Raw genomic sequence first — 23,981 nt, forward strand, 5'->3', positions numbered from 1 at the left:
GAAGGCTGAGAGCATTTGCCAGATTCAAAGGGAGAAAGAGCTGGATGTAATGTCTAATCTTCAGGCACCCTAAGTGTTTAGTATCAGTCACCTCTAAATATCTTGCCCAATGCTACAGTGACTCCTCAGATTTTGACTAGCAAGACTAGGCTTATCAATGGAAGTAAGTCTCTTTCCCTCTTTAGAGAACACAGCTCTTAGTCTCGCAAGTTTAGTAAAATGCTCAGTGCACTCAGGGAGGCTATAAATCAATCCTTTATTTTTCCTTTTGTTAAAGTAGAATAAAGGGTACATCAGCAAGTTCATTATAGCTCCCTGATATCTGAGGGATAGTAGCTTGAACGTAGAAGTTTATGCCAAGGTTAACCATGTAGAGTGGAAGCCATTCTTGTAAACAAAATTAAACCACTGTCAGGCTCATCTGCTTTTCAATGTGCAGGTGAGTGTGAATATATGCATTTCCTTCTTTCCAGAGATTTTTGCTTCTGTGCCTTAAATGGTCTAAGTCACACAAGGTTTTTCTAATGAAAATTTGCCAAGGTATTTAAATTGGAAGCAAAAATTAGGAAAGCTGCTACCACAGAGGAATATTAATTGTTCATTATACAGGGCTTTAGTTCACATAGTTACTTTGCATGTGCAAAGCTGCCAATTAAAGAGGCTCAAAGTGCTCACTGCTGCACAATAGCCGTTTCTCCAGAGCCCCACAATGGCTATTGTATTCTGTCAGTGACCTTTAGACACCTTCAAATGCATATTGACACAGTATGCTGGGATCATTAGAGCTATTGTTTCATTGCTCCACGGGGAAAGGAGAGTTTAGCAATTTTGTGAAGAGCTTTAAAATTTGATATAATGATGTCAGCAGAGATATTTCTTAATTAGAGTGAGAGAAATGCTCAAGTATTTTTCTGGTGCTTCAGGTGAGTTCCAGCATGCACACCTACCACAATTCCCACAACAGTCCCTTCCCATCGGAGAAAGAAGATGCTTGTCAAGGGCATTTGGTCTGCTTCTCTATTGTTTCCAAGGGAATTTAGCTAGTACTTTTTGACCTGATGGTGCCATATGGCCAGCCTCCCTTAGCTTCCATGGATTCTGCCTCGATGAACATCTTGGCAGGATGAATCCTTTCATCCTGTGACAAACACCCTTTTAAACAAAGCATATAGCTGGAACTGGTGGTATGCAGGAGACTGGAACCTGGAAGTGTAATTCTGACTGTACTCTTAAAAAATCACTGGACGTTGTCTCTCTGAAAACAACCGTGCTTCATTTTAGCTCTTCTGTCTCTAAATATCTAAGGTATTTCTCTTTCCTTACCAGTTTGTGACAGATAAAAAGTGCAGACAAGAACTTTGGAAGCAGAGATATCAGATACTCCAAGCACATTTACCGTAGTAAATCCAAAGCCTCTTCTAAAGGCTTATATATATTTTATTGTAGCCCTCCTATTCTTTAAAGCTGCTTTGAGAAATTACTTCAGCAGTCAGCACATAAAAGAGCATCATTTTAAACCCTACATGGGACATTTTGTCTACAGAGAATAAATACATTACTGGCTTGTATTTCCAAAGAGTGTTCCTGATTGAAGATAGAGAGATAGTTTCTGTTCCATAAGTATTGCAGTTGCTGCGTTCATTCCTATCCCCTGGGATCCTATTATAGAACAAATTATCAAACACAGCTAAACTTCACAGCCCTGAGTCTCTGAATATAGTCTTGGGTAATGGCTTGCACTTCTGACAGAAGAGGAAGACATTGAACAGGCCTCCTGCAAAACTTCTTGTGTCATTAAAGAAAACAAAGAAAAATAATGGAAAATTTACTGCTCAGCGTTGCTGGTTGCAACTCCAGCCTAGCGCTGTGCAGCGTGTACCAGAGGATGGCCAGTTTCTGCACACAATCCCTCTGCCCAAAAAGCTTGCTAGCTTGGAGGACATAGTATTTGGTATTTGTGTGTGCTTGAGGCAAATGTGCAGCAGGATTTCTCACACTGAATAAAGCCTACAAGGTCAGATGTGTGCCTTAGTGACGCAGACTGAATTACACCTTTTTTTTTCACATTAACTGAAAGAGTGCTGTTACCTTGTTTTCATTCTTCAGTGTCAGAAACCCTTTTAGAACTCTGAAACCTCCCATGCACTGTCACTGTGATTGTCAATTGTGAATTCTTAGTCTGTCTTCAAACATCAAAGTGATACCTTTACCTTAACACATGAGGAGAAGTGACTTCTGGGATGGAGACACAAGTAAGTACAGCTGTGTGATGCAGGATGAGAAAGGAACACATGGAAAGAGCTATTAAACCACTGTCTTGTGCCTCCGTTCTCCCTACGGTAAATCTGCATCACGTAATAAATGAGGCAGTAACGATGGGTGCTTCTCTTGCAGTAGGCTGGGATCTGAAATCTCTCCTGAGACCCTTGTGCTTCCCAGGGGAAGTTTTTAGCCATAGAGCCTGATTTCTACTTTTGGAAAGTTTCTCTCTTGAGGGACAGGATTCTCCTAGAATTGCGAGAGCAACACTTCAACTGCCAGCTTCTCTGCATGGAAAGTTTGTACTCCCTATGTGCTTTTGCTGTCCCACTGTAACTGCGCTATTGCTTTAAAATAACACATGATCACTGCCTAGGTAAATTTGAAAATTGAGATAATCTTTGCAGTATGTTAGGCCCTTACTCTGCTGAATGAGTTGAAGCCCTGTTGGATAGGGAGGGATTTGCATAGGAACTTTGTTACCAAAAGCTCAAGTTCTGCCTGGATCCACTTCTAGTCATGGGAGTTTTCAGAGGTTTTCTGCTGCACACACTGAGATTTTCCAAAAGAAAACCAGAGTCTGCATGTCTGCTCACTGCCCATATTTCATTTGGTTCCTTTGCAGAAGGAAAAGAAGAGCGGGCTGCTGAAACTTCTAGCAGGAGCATCAACAAAAAAGAAGTCACGCTCCCCACCGTCTGTGTCCCCCACACACGACCCCCAGGCAGCCATCGAAGGAGTCCTACAAGGGGCAGTGGGACCTGAGCTCTCCTCCCTCTCCAGCCACGGCAGGGCTGGCTCATGCCCTATCGAGAGTGAAATGCAGGGAGCCATGGGGCTGGAGCCTCTGCACAGGAAAACAGGATCCTTGGATTTGAATTTTTCCATCCCTTCTCCTGCCAGGCAACCCCTCTCTTCCATGGCAGCTATTCGGCCAGAGCCCAAGCCCTTGCCCCGGGAAAGGTAAGCTGTGTATCTCCTAAGATCACACGCATCCTCAAGGAGCTTTTGGAGAAGGGCTGCAAGTTTAACTTGCTTAAGGGTTGTTGCAGAATGATTTAAAAAGTGGTGAGCAGCACCTGTTCATGACACCATACGGCCCTGGTTTAAATCTGGAGGACAGCAGTGCCTTCTCAGCCCAAGGGTGCAAATGCTGTTGGCAAAGGCCGCTTTTTAAGTGGTATCCCTATGTTTTAATAAACTTACGGAGCTGTCATGTGGTGCTTCCTGCCCGAGGGCAACAAGGGTAATGTGTTTGCTCATCAAGGCCCTCTCTGGCCTGTTCTGCAATACCAAAGACTTTTTCAAATTCTCGTTGTTTAGGATACTGCCATCTTCAGTGACCTGTTATTAAAAATGTAGCTTGTTTCTAGAGGGGAATGCACCAGTGATTCTGGAGTTTATTGCAGCAGCCTGCTCCTCACCTTGATACCCAAAAAGAATAGAGTAGGAACATCAAAATACAAAAGCAGGTGGAGGGAGAGATAACTGACTAGGGACAGGAGTACAGAAAAGGGCTAGGTCTCCATGTGCAGTCAGAATTGGCTTCAGGCAAATATTTTCTACAAGACTGCACTTTGAGGAGTGGGAAGGGAACAGATAATGCACTTATACAACGCTATTGAAATGCTTTCCACTCAAAAAGTGATTGAGAAGAGCATGGTTTTTATGAAAGCATCAAACAGTTTTCAAAAAGAAGTCTAGGGAACTCTCTGCAGTTGACATTTCAAATTATTTTGGCACAATAGTAAAGTTCCAGAAGTTTGCATCTGAGTGTATGAAAGAGGCTGAAAGCAATGGACTGAGCAAGCCATCTGACTCTGAATCCGTCTGGGGTCATGGAGCAGAGGATGCAGGGCATAACGAGGGATACTAAAGGACTGTTCATACCTTACACAGTGTTTTACTGAATGCAGGTTGAAATTTGGTTGGGAAAGTAACAATGACACTGTAACATATTTAAACTTTTCTAAGGCTGGTTATTATCTGGTTTATTACCATAGAATGTCTTCCTGAATAAACTGTACACAACAGATATAGCAGATACTAAGTGAATTGAAAAGCGATTCACTGGCATCAAATCTGACTCTAGATCAGATATCATTAGAAAAAAATTGTGTATGTGTGCAGTGTAGTTCTGCAAGAGCTGGGTGTTGTACCTGCACTGTCCGACATACAGTCTTCGCTGCTGCAGAACAGAGGTCTGAAGTGGGAGGTAGGTGATGAAAATTGCAGACTCCTTGGTATAGAGTTAATTCAGACCACTGGTAAGGAGAACATAGAGTAACAGCTTATTTCGGAAGAGCCATATCTGAGGCAAAGTGGAGTGGCCTCCCAGAAACAAAAGAACAATGGAAGATTTAAAACAATATACTTGCAGTGAGTGATAAAGGGAGCTCTGGTACATCTGGTAAAGAGCAGGCTTAGAAATGGCTTGGTAGCAGTCTGTAAGAGACTGCAGACAGGACAGACATGGAAATATTTTTACTCTAGGCTGGGCATTTTGTCTAAAAGAGATGCTGTTGTTCATGTGCTGAAGTACATACAGACAGCAGAAGTAAATACAGACAAGTCCTTCAGCATTGTAATGAAGGCAGTGAGAGGAGACTATCACAGTAGTCTCTTGTCCTTAAAATCCATGAAAAAGCAATTTAGTAAAAGAAGTGAAAAACCAATCCCTGTTTAGGTGCACTTAATTTGGTCTACATCAGTTTAGATTAACGCTATAAGAAAAGCTAAATCAATATAAACCAGATTTGGCACCAGTATAACTAAATCAGTGGAATGCTGCACCTTTAGTTAAATGTAGCCATGAAAAGCAGCTGGGAAGAACATCCCCTCATGTCTCCAGAACTGGCTGTTGTAATGCTGCTCTCAAAGCTTTACTGTGGAGAAGCCAGACACATTATTTAATATGCCATGGCTAGTCCATACCCTACACATTTCTCAGTCCGCCTCATGATGGTCCGGATAGTGAAACCTTTAATTGACAATCTTAAGTGGCAGAATAGAACCAGAGGGACATGGGCTAGCTGTGTCTGCTCAGCCAGGCTGGAATCAGGAGTAAATAGATTTAGACTGCAAAACCTAAGTAAATATTTCCAATGGCAGTATATGGTGGTAAGGAACTTACTCTGATTTTAAGCATTTTAAATCATGAGTCTTAAATCTGAAAATAAGCTATAATTGAGGTAACCCTAATTATACACAGCAGGCAAGATTTTCTAATTGATTTATGAATTAACTTCCATATCGTTGGTGTATCTGCATTCCTTAACTGATCATATGGGTTTTTTCATGCCCATAATGGGAAATATTAATTACCTTCATGCACTAGGAAGGATAATGCTTAGTTCTGGAATAATCTGAGCAGATACATTAGACACTTGTCTCCTAGAAATTCATCCCACATCCATCTGTGCTCATTAAATCATCAAATTGCTCAGAAGTACCAAATTATATTTTTTTTTAAAAAGAAATTACGGTTTTCAAACCACTTGTTCTTTTCACATCTGGCAATGGAGGAACTCGCATTCAACGTCACCCAGCTCCGTATTTTGCTTGTTTGCATTTTGGTGCATTTCATCCGCACAGTAGGAGCAATTCTCTGAGAAAGAAAAGGGAGGAGAGGGGAAAAAAAAAGGTTAAATAAACAGATTCAGATGCTTTCAGGATGAAACTTTAAAAAAGCTGTAAAGCATTTCAGTGCACTTAGCTGTACTTGGCTTTCTGTCTCCCAACGCCCATCTGCGCGCACAGAGACAGAGCACTGAAAGGTTGGAAGAAGCAGCACATTCCTTAATATTTACGGCATTCAAAATGAGGCTCATGCAGGCAGCAGAGCACCGCTACTTCGCACAGAGGTTGGCTCGCAGCCCCAGCACTTGCCACATCCAGGCTACCGGTCAAACCCGAGCGGTCATGCCACTAACCATATCAGAGGTGCATTAAAAGGCTCTGATTGCTCCCAGCTTGATGCTCACAATTTAAGCAGAGAATTGCCTATTCCACTGCCTGACTGTGCGGCCTTTCATGGGAGTTGCAGCCAGTCAGACAGGTAGGTAAAGCAAGCTTTGCCCTCTGCTAATCTTTATGCTCTCATTCATTTTTTTGAGCACAGGGAGAATGAAGAAGACAATTATTTCATCTTCTCCTACTTGATATTCCAAAACCTGGTTACGGATGGCTGGGTTAGAAAGGAAATTGCTCCTAACTCTCCTGCTATTTGGCCTTGATATTTAACTGGTCTGCTGGGATAGTTAGTGCCCATCTGCCTTCTGGGTGTAGTTTCCCACTATCAGTTTATAAAACCACCTTCCTTCAGCTGCTCTCTGCCATAAAGCATCCAGCAGTCTGAGCAGCAGAGCTGAGAAATTTCCCAGGTGGTGTCCTTGTCACGTTGTGTTGCAGTGATTGACTGTCAGGTGAACACTCCATCACAGTGCCTGTGCCCCACACACTCTTCCACCTACAGCTCTATCCAGTTTCTGCTGGTGCGGGAAACAGGGCCAGTATAGGATTGCACTGTGGTGAGGCAAGACCCGAGCCAGAGACATGCCCACATCCCCCCTGACACTGACGGTTCACGTGGGACAGCGGTGTGCTGTCTGCCTAGCAGCACCAAAGCAAAATACTTTCCTTGCCACCGCCTTCCAGAAAATATGACTGTACATTAAGCAAAACAGGAGAGTTGAGTGTGCATGTGTGTGTGCATGAGTCATGTTCCCCTCGCTGCCTGGCACTGTTCCCAGATGCAAACCTGAGTAAAACATGTCACGCATTGTTGACTCTTTTATAGTAACTGGCACTAATTCTGCCACGTTATATTCTGATAAAGCAGTTGTATCTAGACTTACTGTCACGACTGGCACATCTGTGCCATGTTTCTATGGCTTTCGTGGAATTTTTCCATCAAGTTGTGCATAGGGAGAGTGCTGCAGAGTAAGATGGGAGCAGTGAGTTTGACCTTTAAAAATAGACGCCTCCATGTTTCTGTGTGCCCTTTCTACGTATCACTGCCACATTAGAAATTGAGCTCCTAATTCAAGGAAGCATTCAAGCATGTGCTTAACACTCATTGACTTCAATTTTGCTGCACACGTGTGTCTTTTTTGCCAAAAGGGAAAGCAAATGAAAGGGTTTTAGTTTCCTGGAAAGCGTTACTAGGGAAATGACCCCAGGAATGAGTTCTGACTGAACAGTGGCATGTATGCGCATGGTAAAGTGTTTTTCTGACTTAGGATACCTGCCTTAGGACTGAGAAACTAGAATTAGGCATCTCAGAAACTGAATCCCACAATATTTCCAGCAGAAGGGTAAAAGATCCAACTGAGATTTGTTATGCTAAGACTGCTAATTCAGACACCATAATATGGTGAAGTGAGTTCTGGCTTGTAGCATGCAGAGGCACTTTGCAGGTCTCTGCAATCTGCCAGTAAAAGGATGGAGAAACAGAGCTCCACTGATAAAGCAAGAGCTTAACTGGGCTAGATGCTTCATTGTCTGCAATTATCTGTCCCCACACAAAACTAGCTGTGTATCCCTCACACACAAGGGACCTGTTGGAGTCACAAGATTGGACTCCTGAAACCTGTCCTCAGTTCATGATACTTCAACAAACAGGAACTTGCATAAGTACCCAAATTCAAGAACTATAACTGGGAGCAAATTGGAGGTTAGCACTGCAGACTTAATTTACCTTATCGTATGTTCATTTTCTGAAGCTTCTCTTCTCCATCAGTGTCCTGGTTGCACATGTTTACTCAGTGAACAGATAATCAGTGTTTTGTGGGGGCTTTTTCTTCCTCCGTGTCCAGGCCTGAGCCCAGCCCCTAATTACTGATCTGTTTTGATCAATAGTGTTCACTGCCTGTCTGTGCACAGTGACAGAGAGCCTGCATGAGCAATCCGGACCAGACAACTGACTCCTATGCAGCTAGGGTGCATGAGATGAGTCTTACTCTCTGGAAAGCATGGCACAAGGCTTTGCAGCTGGAGGAGGCAGAGAGCCACTTCCCCCACACCTGCACTGCTCAGTGAGTTTCATGGTGTTCACCTGCTAGAGATCTTCCAACCACTGCAGAAGATTGGGGGGCTTTGGCGACCACATGTTTCTTCCATGTCAGAGCCCTGACTCACATTCATAGTAGGACATCTTGTGCACTAAATGAGGCAGGAATCCTATGGGAAAAATAGTGTGCAGTCATAAATTAAAGTTTATATTGCACGGAAGCAAAAGTGAAATCATGGACAATTTTAGTTGCCTGTTTCTTCATCTCAGATGCATGGGTGTGGAACAGCCCTGTTCTGTTAAGAGATTCTTTATACATGTACATACATGACATTTTAAATCCTTTTGCTTTCTTAAAGGAAATAACATCAGAACTTCCATCATGTAACATCTATTTGAGGTTAAGTGTCTTAGCTGCACCTTCCAGATGTCAGCAGCAGTAGCAAAGGGAGAGCTGGATGAGAGAGGTGCTCCTTTTGACTGTGAGGAGAAGTGCTGTGAAGACAGAGGAGAGTGGGATTCCCAGGCCTTTGCTGACAGCAGAGGGACAGTGATGATGGACACATTCCCAGCTCTCAGTTAGAGAATTGCTGCCAGGGTCCCCATCCCATCCTCGGCCCCAGTACCAGCCTCTCCTCATGCAGTCTCCTGTTCCATGGGAGAGTCCCCTTGGGGATGAAGTGCCCAACTCAAGGATGCCACAGCAGCCAGTAGTGGGGAAGTCCAACATCAAGTCTGTGCCCAGAGAATAAAACGTGATGGGACCACACTGCTGGGAAAGGAAGAGAAATGCAACCTCTGAGGTCCTGCAGAGCTAGAGCATCTTGGAGCACGTATCAGCAGAGATTTTACCTTCAGTGCTCATACAAGCCTCTGCTTTGGGGTCATTTGAATGTTTTTAGCTTGGCTGAGAGCAGGTGATTTTCTGAAGGAACACCATCTTTGACATAACAGTGAGGCTACAGGATAGGTCTTTGCTCCCAGGTCTGGGGACCCAAGAGCAGTGTGTGGAAGCCTTCACCTGGCTCCTGCTGGTGCTGCAAAACCCCTCACGCTATCCCTGGAGGTGATGAGACCATTTGGGTTGAATGAGGGACCCTCTGCCTGGCACAGCCAACTGCTGTGGAGAGGTTGGGCCCAAGTGGTTAACGTTTGTCAGAATTACAGCTACCCAAGAGTATGGTTTACAACAGAAAATACCAAACACTGTTAAGAATAGGCAGAGGTGGCCGCCTCTGTTACCCGGCTAACTAGCATTTTAAACATTTGGTAATTTGGAGGCATAATGTGACACTGAGAAAATTGAGAAGGCTCTGGGATGCATCTAAAATGACAGGAAGCAGACAGGTGTAAGAAAACCTACAATTTTATAGTAGCTTCTCAAAGAGAGGACAAAAAGAGAAACGAAAAGGGGAGGTATGAATAGAAGTACAGAGGACTGCCTTTTTGGGAGTGAGGGAGGATGTCTGGGAGAGAAGATCTTTTCTGCCAAAAAAATATGGCTAATGTATATATTTGCAGTTCAGTTCAAAGGATAAACTAGGCTGAGATGCCACCTGGAGGTCTGGACGGGTGGCACAAGAGTCTCCTGGCGCTGCTGCCCGCTGCAGCCCTCACCAGCCTGCCTCTCCCCGGCCCAACTTCAAAAGCCTCTCAAGGGAAAGAGCACAGCATCTTTTCCATCTCTTACAGAGGATTTTGTAACTGATTTGCAAGGTCTTTCATATCTGAGATTTTGTTACCATGTCAAAAGCACTTTGGTGCTATTCTGTGAGGCACCATAGTTAATTAAATTTAAGTTAATTAAATTTAATTTGGGGTTCCTTAAATGGGAAAAAGTACTTCATTTGGTAATGCAGTGACTGAGATTCATTTTTCTAAATCTGGAAGAAGATGATGTGTAGAAGCCCATTTATGATGATGGGCACATTCCTGTTGAGTGTGGTCACCTCACCCCTTACGCAAACCATTTAGGGACTAGCAGCTCGTCACTCCTCTGATGTAGCCTGTCTTTAAAAAGATGGCTCTGGCTTAAGGTACGACGTGAGGTGGTGGCAGTCCCAACTGTATCTTTAGGATGAACCTGTCCAAGATACCACCTTTTTCTGCGTCTTTTTCCCTATCTGCCAAAAGGGTCCATGAATACCTCTGCACCACTTAGGTAATGCTGAGGTCCAACCTTCCTCTTTCTCAAAGCGTTTTGAGACCCTTGTACAGAGCTCTGATGCACTGTGATTGTCCATAGAGTTGTGAGATCTGAAACTTGGCATCATCTTAGCTAAAATTGTTCCACTCTGATAATTTAATTAATCAACACTGCAGCAGAGTGTTTGAAATAATGTGTGCATTCATTTGCATAATGGCTGTAATTGGCAAAGCTTCATAATATAAGTGTAGCAGTTCCACAGATGATAACAGATGATAACATGATAGACCATTTTCCTGCAGACAGCCAGCAGCACACATTTCAACCTCTGTTATTTGCTTTTCCGCAGAGGAAGAAAGTGACAGCTAGATTTATTGACCAAGGGACACAGAAGACTGGCAGATTTTTGATGGCACTTGAACACATATATTTCCTACATGACTCTGTTGCTGTGTCAAGATTAAAAGGCTGTAGCCAGATTTTAGAGCAGAACCCCCACTCCAAATGGATTTTAATGCTTTTCCAAGTAACGGGATGTTTGGCCATGGAGATATCCGAACACAGAGCCAAAGCTGGTATTTTCACTGTTGTGCCGAAGTGGAGTCCCTGGTTTCAGAACTGCAGTCACTACCTGAGCAACATTTGCAAAGAAAATTAATGACTGCCACTGGAGAGCCCCTTGCCTACCATCTCGTTGGGAATGGCCTCAGGGAGTGCTCCAGAGCCTTCAGGGCATGTTGAAGTTAGTCCTTAAGGACAGGATATTATTTTAACGAAATACTCACATTGTAACAAACATGACTGAGGCATCGGCGGCCATGCAGTGGCTGTGGAAATATTAATCCTCAGGAGATGGGCTTTAGGTAATCAGTTGGCATATTTTACCTATCTCACTATATTCATTGCTTTGCAATTAACAAAACTGTTAACCAAATGCCAGATGACTGCAAAAGTACATGTGCTGAAGGAAAAAAAAAAAAAACAGTGCAGTGGAAATATATTCCCTTCTCTGCACTCAAGTGCATTGATATAAAAGGGCCTGGTCTGTGCTCTTAGGAGGATGCCTGCTGATAAGCCTGAGTGCCGAATAGCTGTATCAGGATGAGACCTGTCATTACTTCATTGAAATGAAGTGACACTTGAAAACTAAGTTCCCAGAGAGCTCTGTGAATGGTTCAAGACAGGGGCTCCCTATTGGTTTGGAGAGTGCTTCAAAAGTCATTTGATACCTCTCCATTTTAGATTCCTCTCCAGGTTTGAGGGACCCAAAGTACATTCTCAAAAAAGCATAATAAGAAGAAAAATGTGAACTGCTTTAGCTAACCTCTGCTATATCACAGGTAGGTGGTGAAAGCACTGCAAACCCCATTCTTCATCATCAGTGGACAAGGGAAGAGCTACAGATCCCATCTGTCTGGATGTCTGTCTTTGATGCAGTCCCACACACCATCCTTCTCTCTATATTGGAGAGATAGGGATTTGATGGGCGGACTGCTTAGTGGATGAGGAATTGGTTGGGTGGTCTTACCAAGACAGCAGTGGTCAGAAACCGTTCTGTGAATCTGTGATTCTATGATTTTTGGATGGAGCAGATGCAGAACTGAATGAGACATGTCATAACAGAGGTAGATGCAGTGCTAGGGAGAAAGCAGCCGGGTCCCTGGCACAGGCTCATCACACAGGTGGGAGCAAGGACCACTGCAAGTAGTCCAGCCATTTGACAATACCTTCCTGCTTTCATGGTCTGGCTCCAAAGTACACCTTGGCCAAGTCTCCAGTCAAGCTGGCCAGAAACTTCCCTGTCATGTGCAGTTTTGTAGGAAATGTAGCTGCACCAGATGCAATTGGTGTGGAAAAAATGTAACTTACTGATGTTTCCAATAGTGGTTTTCCCCAAGATCTGGTGGTTCTGGTTCCTGCCTGCTCCCATCATGTGCAGGCTCGACCACTGGGTGACCAGGTCTTTGCATTTTTGTCTCCAAAGGTACCGTGTTGTGGTTCCGTACCCACCACAGAGCGAGGCTGAGATCGAACTGAAGGAAGGTGACATTGTGTTTGTGCACAAGAAACGGGAGGACGGCTGGTACAAAGGGACGTTGCAGAGGAACGGCAGGACGGGCCTCTTCCCCGGGAGCTTTGTCGAGAGCTTCTGAGGACAGCTCGCTGCTCTCTCAACTGGAGGAGCTTTCAGGGGAAACTGCATAGCACAAGAAGAGACAGCAAAGAGAAACTGGACTGATAACCACTGCCATTTTTATTTCCAAAGACTCCCCCCAGGCCCTTCAGTCTACAGCTCTGGAGTCACAGTGCCCCATTGTGCTCCTGAGACCACGTGCAGTGCATACAGTGGTATGTTGAAGTAGTGCCTTCCACCTGGAATCACAGACTGAAAGGATGCCCATCTGGACTGTACGTAACCTAAACTCCGGCTGTTAACCCTTTGTGTAAATTATAGAGAAGATATCTTTAAAAAAAAATAAGAGGAAAGTTGTTATATTGCTGTAACTTATTTGTCAGAGCTGCAGTGTTCTTATTACTGGCCTATGCAAGATGGATTCGAGAGTTCAAGGAGGTGTGCTAGGAAGCTCTTAAACTGGGATTTAATTTTTTCTGAGGGAAAATGAGGGAGGGGAGGATGGAGAAAACCCCAGCTAAAGATCAGTGCATCATTGTGCAAGAAAGAATGAGGAGTCCAAAACTTTAATGTCATGCTTTCTATATACCTCAAAGATATGCTGCGCAAGTTTGTCAGTGAGTGTGTTAGTGCTCAGAGTTCCAGTCCATCCGTTGTCCTGGTGCTGCTGCCAGGAAGGTCCTGGAGGAAGTACGGCTCCACCATTAAACTGTGGTTATTTGAGCAGAATCCCTTTTGCCTGTCTTCTGCCCTTATTATATGCAGCATGGATTTTTGTCTTCAGTATCACTTTCCATTGCTTTTTTTGTATGACGTACCTTTTTACTGTAAGAACTGCTCTACTTTATATATATTCCTACTAGATCAGACATTTCCTCTTTTTCATACATCTGGTGCTATTTTTTTTAATTGTTCAAGATTTCGGTTGATTAAACAGAGAGGCTGCAAAAAGATTTGCATTCAACATACGAAATTAGAAACGTACCTGAAGATCAAGATCAGACTGCTTGTTCATGCTTCGTAGAGGAGAAGACAAAAAGCTGCTTGGTCACTGATAAATATACCTGGGGGAGAGCGCCTGTGCAACATGCACATGCTCGCTCTCTCCTATGCATATAGAGTGGCTGAAGACCCAATTTGAAGCACAGCATTCTGTCTGGAGAGCGATGATTACTCCAGAATTGGAAGTAATTCCCAGAGGAGTCATTTTAATTGACTTTTTCATGGCAATAAGAAGAACACTGCAGGTTCTAGTACACACAGGGACCGTGGAGTTTACCTGTGTTGTTGCATGACGGAGGAGGGAGCTGATCTGCAATGGCTGTAATTAGTGTTATCAAAATGTGATTTCTTACTGTAGAAATGTACAGTTTAGGAGACTGTTCCATTTCTTACTGTGGTGAAGCTACAATACAAACCATATCAGGCAATATAAGCTTCCATCTACCAGGGACTTAAAGGTGCAATAAATGTGAAGTGAGTTTAGCCAGTTATTCCCATGAAGCAGAATGAGAAAAAAAAATCCATAATGAGATTGTGTGAGCATTTAAAAAGACGTCGGCTCTTGAGGAATGAAACATGATGAAAGGCTTTTCATAGCTGCATCCATACCTTGCTTTGCCAGCGGCTGGCTGTGCGCCACATGTGGTGGTCATTTAAAAGTGTGTCAGGGGCACTGTAACCTGGAGATGATCTTATTAAAAGGAAGAGGCCCAGTGGGTGAACATCGTTATTGCATTACCAGCATTTCATATGTGAAGGTGTAAGTTTTGTTTTCATTCAAGCCGTGTATACTAGTGCATATCAAATCCCATGTAAGTGAGCGTTCCTACTTAAGTTCAGCTCCGTGACTTTGTTCTCTGTAAAATAAGTTTCTTTTTGCTGTCACATGTAACAAACCGATTCCAGAAACACAGTCCATGGCCAAGTATAGCACCTTCAAACAGGGAGGCATCATTTTCAGGGTGTTTCTTTTTATACTTAACGTTGCCGCATTTGTTCATAATATTCCAGATTATAATGAGTCAGCCACTAAAAGTTTAGTTACTGTTGAAAGGAAATTGCCTGTTTCTAACCAACAAGAGACTGAAGAAACATCTTTCGGAAAGACGTGCTTGACTATAGAGCCATATCAGTTCCACTTACTTGGTCCAGATCAGGACTGGCATCGCTGCACCTCAAATGCTAAACTGCACAGTTAGCAAGTCAGCAACGCTGAAATGCCTGTTAAAGATTCCAGTAAAAATTCTGGGTTAGGTCTGTCAGATATGAGGAGATTTTTTCTGACAGCTTACACTGGTTAAAACTCTCTTAAAATTCTGTTCCATGGGTGTATTTACTCCCCTCAGAGAAATGAAACAGGATGATGGCTTGCTTGCTGCCTATTGTGTTTAGCCAGACCTAAAACAATTCCAGATTTCCACCTTTTCATGCTTAACTCTAACAGGACAAAATTTGGAGTGTGAGAAGATGAAGGAAAGCACATAGATGTCATGTCATGAAATCAGTGCTTCGAAACATATTTTGCAGAAAGGATGATGGGTTTTTTTAACCGATGACAGCCCTTCTAGTCATACCTCCTGCAAGGAAAAATATTGGGGGTGTAGGGGTGTTCTATTTTGATAACAGATGTTTCTGGCCCCTGTTTATTGCTTATCATCACAGTTTGGGTTACTGAGTAATCTTCTTGGACAAATCACTTCCGTGCCAGGCGCACAAGTGCAGAACTTAATACAGCGCAGTGATACGGAAACATGACCCAGTGCTATTCAGGAAGTCCTGGCCTGAGAGAGGTCCAACTCATACTGTGGTCTAATTTTTATCTGTCATACCAGGGAAAGGGGGTTGAGGGGGCATCTGCATCTCCTACAACAGGGCGGGGAAGAGAAAAGACTCCTTCTGGTGGCCTCAGTTTGTAAAATGCCAGGTTTGCTCTCCTAGAAATGGGTTCAAGTAATTGAACTATTCCTTTGAACTTTGCACAGCTCAGAAAATGTTTTTGTTACACATGAATGTTAACGTGATTTAGGAAATGTTGGCGGATATGAGTACAAATGAACTACAATGACTGTGTTTCTGATTCTTTAAATAAAATAAACAGTAAGGCAACTTGACTGAGGTTTCTCTCTCTATTAGACCACAAAGTGAACAAGCAATGTAAGTGGCTCTGAGGTTTGCAAAAAAACACAGGAAGACAAACCTTCTGCAAATCCTGCTTTTTTTGAGCAGACCCTACATCTCCTTTGCTTTCAGTGGTAAATCCCACATAAATAAAGGCCAGGTAAAGGTAAGAGCTGCGTGAGCAGAAATCAGAATCTCTTTCTGGATCTTCCTTTGGCAGATGTGGGATTCTTCAAAATCTTGAGAAGTTAACAACTTGCCTGTGGAGGAAAGCTGTGGAGGTCCAGAGAAAGAGAGTAGGGACAAGCTGGGGAGAAGGACTATGGCGGCAGAGGGGCTGGAAGCGGATGTATCAGCAGAAGCCTTTGCAAGGAAAGCAGCAGCTTCTAATCCTGCTAGGAGGTTTTGGGCATGCTCTAAGGTCACCTGGTGGGTTAAGCAGGTTTGTGGGTAAAGGAAGACCCTTTAAAGCATGGTGCCAGCAGGGTCATTGTGTCCCCCAGACTACATACAGCCAAGGAACTGGGAAAGAGGGAAAGAGTAGGTTGTAGCCCGGGCATCCAAACACCCCCCTAAGCCAGGTGAGGGGTGTAAGCACATTTGTGCATGTGGCCTGAGCTTCCTCTTCATCAGCATGGTGCGGAGCTTCTGCAGGGGAAGCATGCACTGCCTCTGGACGTGTTTCCCTTGATTCAGCTGGAGATGCCTTTGAGGAAGAAGCCCCTGCATGTGGTGATTCATCGCCCCATTCAGGAGCATGTAGGGCAGGGAGGAGCCACACTCAGCTTGCTCACCAGGGCATGATTGCCATGGGCAGCCACCCCTCCAGTGAGGTGATGCGAGTTTCTCTTCACCTCAGCTGGATCCAGAGCCAAGATTCTGAAACATGGGAACTGGAAGAATTTGAACATGGACAGGCAACATCTCTTGGCCTTGCTGGCTGACCGGCCTGACAAGCAATATGTGGTACAAAACCTGCATGGACAGCCTGACACCCATTTCCAAGCTGGTCTGGAGAGCGGTCCCCTCCATGCTTCACAGGGTCCTGCTCCTCTCCAGCCAGCGCTGCCAGTACATGCTGTGCACCTCACCCAGCCACAACACCTCACCACACCACCTCACACCATGCTTTGCTCTGTCTCCATCGCCTGATAGGAACCCCAGTCGTGTTTCAATAGTAAAATAATCATCATAAAATTGTTACACAGCACGACTATTCCTAAAGGCTCGTGGAGAGCAGAACCACCTGGACAACATCTGCAGGGCTTTCCTGCAGCCAAAAGCTCTTCCTGACATCAGCGGCTCCTTATAACATGGTGAACCTGGCAGCTACACAGCTAAGCTCGCTGGTGCCAAACCAAACAAATGAGCTGTACCAGCAGGGAAGCCAGGAGGTGATACAGTCTGGAGAAGGCCATGTCTTCCCATCCCAGCCTTTCATGTAGCAAAAATAACTCTCCCAGTGGCTGCAGATGTATTTCACACCCCTGGGGTGTGGGTGTCTCCCCTCCCTTCAGGAAACAACTTGGTTTTTCTCAGCCACCGAGCAGCACCTCCTGCCCCACACAGTGCCGCAGAGGGGTCATGAGCCAGGCCACCAAGGGGCTTGCACCAGGGGGTCCTCTCACCCCTACCCCTCCCAGCAGCACACATTAATAGGTACAGCTCAGTTGCAGGTGAGCCCACCCTTGCATGGCTCTTTTCTTTACTCCTACCCCATGGAAACATCAGCAGCCCCAGGTAAAGACAGCCAGCATCCTACTGGCTTGGCAAGGGAGTCACTGACAGCTGTTTCCAACACAAATGGCTCTTTCACACCAGCTAAGATGTGACATGGTGTTTTTGCAAAGGCAGAAGAAACGGTCTTGCATGCAGGATTATGAGCTTTGCAACCGCCTGTGTGCACACGTGTGCCTGTGTAAAAACCCGTGAGCAAGGAGTGCTGCCGGGGCACAGGGCTGCCCTGGTGGTAACCTGCCCACCCTCCCAGAGAGGGCACTGGAAACAGGGGCTGGCTTTTTAGTTAAGGGTGAGTGTCCTCAGGGGAAATGCCATGCCTGGGGAAACCACAGGCTTGGTTGGTGCCCTCAGTGCTGCACCCCAGCAAAAGATGGGGGTGAGCAATGGGGGAGCTGCCTTTGGCACCAAGGTTGCTGTCACCCATGTGCTCTCTTTGAGGAGCACAGCAGTGATGGGGAGCACAGCTAAATGATGGGGCAGAGGAAAACTGAAGCTGTTAAGACAGGAGGGAAGACAGGAGTGTCTTTAATTTACTGCCAGAGAAAGAAAAAGTGCTAAATTTGCATTTCCCATCTACACAAGAGCTTGGTAAGGTTGGTGTCAGTCATGTTGGTGCCTGCAACCCCCCAGCAGGCCCCAGGAGGGCAGTTTTGGGGTGTGCATGGCAGTGGTGGAGGGCAGTCCCATCGCCAGGAAGACATGTCCTGTGCCATCATGCCGCCTGGCCAAGCAGGACCACAAGAAGTGTTTGGTGGCCAGTGTCCCCAAGGAGGGCACAGACATGGCCCAGGACACTATGGAGACAAGGAAGTGGCCAGGCAGCACATCTCTACCTGCTGAGTGAGCTCTGCTGCTGAAGGATGCTGGCAGCTGAAGCCCGACACATCCCCACAGCCATACCCGAGCCACGTGCTGGGGACCTTGCTCCACATCACCGCTGCCTCCATGATGCTCTCGGGGCTGGCTCTTGTGTGTGATGCTGCACAGCCAAGCGGTCTGTGCGCTGTGCCCCCTCACAATCTTTCCTTTCTGCCCAGCAATAGCAGAAAGGAATTCACTTTCTCACGGGTATGTCAAATTTGCCCTCTGGCTGCCCACTAGAAAATCAGCCTAGCAGACAAGGGGACAATTTGTTAAGGTTTTCCCCCTTCCATCCCCAGATAATTGCCTGGGATCTGTGTTAATGGAAACATAAATTGACTGCCACTCTGCTAAATGACAATCAGGTTTTGTCTGACAGAGCTGGGAAGTATCTTATCCTGAACATTGGCACCGAACAATCTAAATGCAAATTACACAATGTTTGGGGGTGAGGAGGCTGTTTATCTTCAGATGAGGTTATATGATAATGCAGAGTGGGGGGAGAATTGCCTTTCGGATCCTAAAGGCTATCAAAATGTGTGATGGTTAAAGTGTAGGGCCAGTGTTTACATATTAAAAAATGGACCAGACTCAGTTATTTGGTGTGGGTTTTCTTTTAACAAATCACTTTTCTAAACAAGATGCAGCGCAGCGGCATTTCAGACATATTTCAGCAATTCTCGGGTTAGCGTGGAAAATGACAGAGCAGCCACCATTTTAATCCTATTATGTCTATTGCTCCCAGCTTGTTCTCCTCTGTTGAAACACACTGTGATGCCTCAGAGAACCAGAAAAACATTTGCTGCGCTCCTGGCCTGTTTCTGTTGTTAGATTAGCAGGTCTGTGCACAGCAGCACTGCCCAGGCACCTCCAACGCTCTTGCATTACGGGAATAGTTACAGGATACGGCTAAACTATGAAATGCAACCAGCATGATCGGCTTCCCGAGAGGTCACCACGTGCTGGGGGGGGTCACCTCTCATGCTGGCTGCCCCACGCTGGACATACAGCAGCTTTTGTGCCACTTGGCTGGCTGTAAAGAAAGCTACTGCAGAAATCAGAGCCTTCAAACCTGCTCAGCACATCGCTCTTGCACCTTGCCATGGTGCCGAGCTCTGGGGTACTGGGACACTGCACCATGGGGGCAGTGCAGCAGGGCTGGCGTAAGAGCTGCTCAATTATGTGGACCATGCGGCATATTCCACACGGGAAGGCAACAGTTTTCTTTAGTCTTGCCCTGGAGGGAAGAGGTGTCTGTGGCAGCCTGCGAGGTTCAACAACTCGAAGCTTTCAGCGGCTCGCAGAGCTGGTCCCCCTGAAGTTTTTCCACCGAAGGTTTGTAACCTAATCTTCTCGCAGCTTGATTTAGGCTTATGCGTTTCTCCATAAATTAGGAACAGGTTTGAGTTTATTCCAACAGTTTTGCTCATCCGGGAGGCAAAGGAAGGAAAGGATTAATGTGTTATTTTTATTTTCTGTTTTAAATATGTCTCATGCAGAAAAATGCGCATGAATCTCTGCAAGGCAGCAAAAAGAGCAACAGATCTGTAGAAACGGCACAAGTTGTGTGTGCATGAATTTTTGGGCCCTCAGACCATTTGGTGTAGAATAGCCAAATAACTCACACAAATCTAAGACAGAAGGACATTTGAAAGCAAACAAATACAAGGGGGTAACCCGGACTTTTAGGAAGGGAAATCAATGAGCAGCCATTGTAGCCCCATCCAGGAGGGCTCTGCCCTCTGTTCAGGGGCAGCTGGGAGTTTGGCTTCACCCACCAGCTCTGCTACTGTGGCTGAGACCCTCAGAGACCAGCCAGGGCATCCTTTGCAAGGGACTCATCGCACCATGGGAGATGAAGGACGAAGGATTAAAGGACAGTTTTGCAAATTCGGCCATTGACTTGCTGTTGTTAGGAGACACAGTGGGTGATTTTCAATAGGCTTTGACGATGTGGTTGCTGAGCTGCAGTTGTGAGCAGATGAGATGAGGAGAGCCAGCATCTAGTGCTTCTGCCAGCAGCAAGCTGCACCCGTCAATGCAGTTGGCTGCACAAGCTGAACACAATGGATATGGCCTTCGCTACTGTGATAAATACATACACAGGCACATAAACCACGCACACACATACGTGTATACATACACACATACACCTATACATATCACCATCCCTTCTTTAGTACTAGCCCCTGAAAGAGCCAGGCATTCTTGCTGAGTTCTTACAGTGCTGCAGCACACTGAGCCACTTTGATTGATGCTACTTAGGCTGGTCCAGGGCTACCTGCACTTGTGATAGAGGGGGTTGCACTGCAAAAGTCTCAGATGTCAGCTGTAAAGCAACACCAGAAACTTGAAGGAAGCAGCCCGAAGGTCTGAACTGCAAATGACTCCCTTGTCTGAAGGCCATGACCCTTCTGGCAGCTTCTGGATTTCTTCTGGTGACCTCGCACCAGTTTGGAGTTGCAGCAATAGGGTTCATTCAAGAAATGATCCAATGCTCCAACTTTCTATTAGTGACGGAGGGCTCTTGAACACGCACTTTCAAAGGAAGACGAAGCAGAAAATGAAGTCCACCTTCCTTCAGCTCTGCAGTTCTCACAGAAGAGCCTTCATTAAACAGGGCAGCATTCATTCAGATTTAAAGGGAGAAAAATGCATTCTTGAGCATTTCTCATAGCTTAACATGAACAGCCATTGCAGTATTGCACCTCCATCCACTTACTCTGAGCAGAGGACAGGAAAGCTCTCTGGAAATACATATCAAGTTAATGCTATTTTTTGCTCAAGACAATTTGTTGAAAGTGCTGCTTCACTTTGTCTAAATAAATATTAGCAGAGAGAGAGAGAGAACATGAGAAGCTAAGGGAGGGGATCAGGGGTGGGGAGTATCAAGTCACCAGCTGCTGCTCCAGTGGGTGTTTGGTTATTTATACAAAGCAGAGAGAGACGTCAAGTGCCTGAAGCATCTTCCAGTCTCTACATCCCCCATCCCAGGGGTCTGCTACTGCTCTGGGAGGGAGGGCAGCAGCAGCTCAGGAGGTTGTCCCAGGAACATGGAGAATCTCATCACCACCTCAGTAGTGGCTGGATCCTGAAGCAATGCCACCTTAGACATTGGCAGCCTCTCCCACCACCCCTGCAGCACTGGCAGGCAGTGCCTGAGGTTCAGCCAGGACCACATCTTGGAAAGGGACACCCACCCAGTACTTCATTAGTCATAAACCACTCTTGTTAAATGATTATAAAGTGATTTATTTTGTCACTGGCCTTATCTTGCTTTCTAAAGCTTAGTTTCTAAATGATATTAGTTTTTGCACTTTCATTAATCTCCTCGGCTTGGTAGACTAAATTATCCTGTTTGAGGACAGATTTTATTTCTTCACAGTGAGACAAATTCAGGGGATTATTTTGGCTTTTCCTCCCAAATTTGCCTTTATTAAAACAGTGGAAGCGTACACGTGCACATCCCTGTAATCCGAATATGGGGGAATTTTAATTCCTGAGCTCCCCGCTAATTTGTGTACTGAAGCCTTCCTACCACATCCCAGATGTTAATAACATTGGAAATGAGCTGCACTGAGAACGCAGGCATGAGAAATACAACCACAATGAGGGACTGTCCCTCGTATCAATAAAATCTGCCGCATTTCTCCGGGCAGTGTGTGAAATATAGCGGGCACGTAATCCGCCCGGCAATAAAAGGCTGCCACATGACTCTCCGGCACCCAGGGAGCCATCATTTTCAATTAGGAAAAAAAGCCTCTGGCATGTGACAGCGACGGCAGAAGAACTGAGCGCAGTTAAGGCAAAATTTAGTTTCATTACGGCTCGACGCAGATTAGAGTTTTTCTCTGTTTTCGCACCGCATTCCGCTGTCATTGCACAGGAGGCAACGTGGCAGCGTGAGCTCTGCTACTGGCTCAAGCACAACTGTAAGTGAATTGAGAAGACCCTGAAATAATGGCTTTTAAGAGGAGTGCAGCACAAAAGGCCTCTGTAGCAAGTCTGAAACTACCAACCTCACTGAGCAGAGTGCTGTAATTTAAACATTAATCGGTTTCTGTGGTGCTGGATAGCAATGCCAGTGGTCATCTGCAGATGTAAAACCTGTCCCTTTTCTATTTAGATGGCTTTGGGGTTCGTTTTTAGCTCCTTTTAGCTATTGTCTTTTACTGGGCCAAACTGTGATAATATGAATTTAAAAATCCACACTTGGTGCCCGCTCTTTTCACCTCTACTGACAACATTAGGTGCTCATATGATGCAGTCAAGAAGTGAAGGAAGGCACAGTGCCAGGTCTGCCTCTGATTTAATAAAATTACAGCAAATCCAATACATTACTCACAATGCATCTCTCTAACATCTCACTTAAATCTCCATTGTATCCTAATAACTCAGTGTAACTCAGTTTTTACCTTGGGTTTTTAGAAGTTAATCTTCTACAATATTGACCTGCGTTTATTAAAGTACATCTCATATTTTTGACCAAATACATTTTGTGACCTAGTCCTGGACAGGTTTGTGGGGTTTTTTTAAGTGTCGAATTTATTTCTTTTCCTTCTTTTTTACTTTTCTCAAATGTTTATAAACCGTTTTCAATCCAGGGAAAGAGATGAGAGCTCAGATCAGTCCCTCCACTGCCATGCCTGGCCGTGGCACCACCCTGATGATGCTAAGGCCACCCCGTGCTTTTCCCTCTCCATGGGATTGCTACAGGCTGGGCAGGAGCTGGGGCACACAGAGGGAAGCAGATCAGCTGCTGAGGCTGTTCCAGCATCCAGGAGATGCTCAGCAAGAGCACAGCTCCAGCCCAAGGACAACACAGCTGTCACAGACGAAGCACTGGCTGCAACGGGACCACAAGCCCATGTGGCAAAGCTGAATGAGAGGAAGGCAAAAGCAAAAGTGCAGAACCAGGACACAGCAGGACCCCCCAGCAAATGAATAATCATGGGCTTGTTTGGTGATGCAGACTTTTGGCAGGGCTGTGAATCTGGTGGAGTGGTGCTCTCTGCACTGCACCACTGTCGGCACCTTGCCTTCTGCAGTCTACAACAAGGGCTAACATCACTTGCATCCAGAGCTTTTATCCCTCCTCACCTGTGTAACCAGAGAACAAAACCAGTGCTGTGGTGGCTCTCCAGGACCATTTCTACTTTCCCCTCACTGCAGCACCTTGGGGCTGGGGTCCTTCACAAACAGAGGTTGGACCAAGCAATCCATGCAACCAAGACTTGTGGGTTATTTCATCTTCTTTTGCTGTGGCTGCTCTTGGCCAGCAGCACCGAGTCCTTCCTTAAACCTCTTGAGACAGCCCCAGCCAGCAACAGAAAGGCTGCAGCGAAGCTGTGAGAGGTGGGGGAATAGGAAGGAAAAGAGAAGCAAACCACAGAGCAGAGCAAGAATTCCAGGCAGAGAAAGCGGAAATGGGTGGCCCCAGTGGTATGAGGTGGGACATTCCCATCCCTCCCTCGGGACACTCATCAGAATGGCTGCCTGACCATGCTGGCAGAGAAATCTCCCCAGTACTTACACCCAGGGGAGCAGAGGCATAACACAGATGTTGGCTGCTCAGCTCTTCTCCCTCTTGGGAATGCTCCCAGTCAACCCCAGCCCATTTCTGTCCTCCATCCCTTGTGGTCCCTGAAGCTAAATAAGTATCTGCTCTCTAACCCTCTAACACCATGGGACCCGTGAAGCTGTACAGACAC

The 23,981-nt window shown here is 45.5% G+C and overlaps 2 protein-coding genes across 2 annotated transcripts in view; one reads left to right on the top strand and one right to left on the bottom strand.

Moving 5' to 3' along the window:
- SH3RF3 (SH3 domain containing ring finger 3) overlaps nt 1–15,662 on the top strand; it is a 254,351-nt gene extending 238,689 nt beyond the window's left edge. Inside the window, exons 9-10 of the mRNA XM_065677840.1 lie at nt 2,885–3,222; nt 12,400–15,662. Of these exons, the coding sequence (XP_065533912.1) occupies nt 2,885–3,222; nt 12,400–12,568 (507 nt within the window). The 3' untranslated portion in view covers nt 12,569–15,662. The remainder of the gene's footprint in view (nt 1–2,884; nt 3,223–12,399) is intronic.
- Nucleotides 5,792–23,981, bottom strand: part of SEPTIN10 (septin 10) — a 59,839-nt gene continuing 41,649 nt past the window's right edge. Inside the window, exon 8 of the mRNA XM_065677849.1 lies at nt 5,792–5,866. Coding sequence (XP_065533921.1) covers nt 5,842–5,866 — 25 coding nt within the window. The 3' untranslated portion in view covers nt 5,792–5,841. The remainder of the gene's footprint in view (nt 5,867–23,981) is intronic.

The sequence above is a fragment of the Lathamus discolor genome, chromosome 4 (assembly GCF_037157495.1).
Source record: "Lathamus discolor isolate bLatDis1 chromosome 4, bLatDis1.hap1, whole genome shotgun sequence".
Classification (NCBI taxonomy): domain Eukaryota; kingdom Metazoa; phylum Chordata; class Aves; order Psittaciformes; family Psittacidae; genus Lathamus; species Lathamus discolor.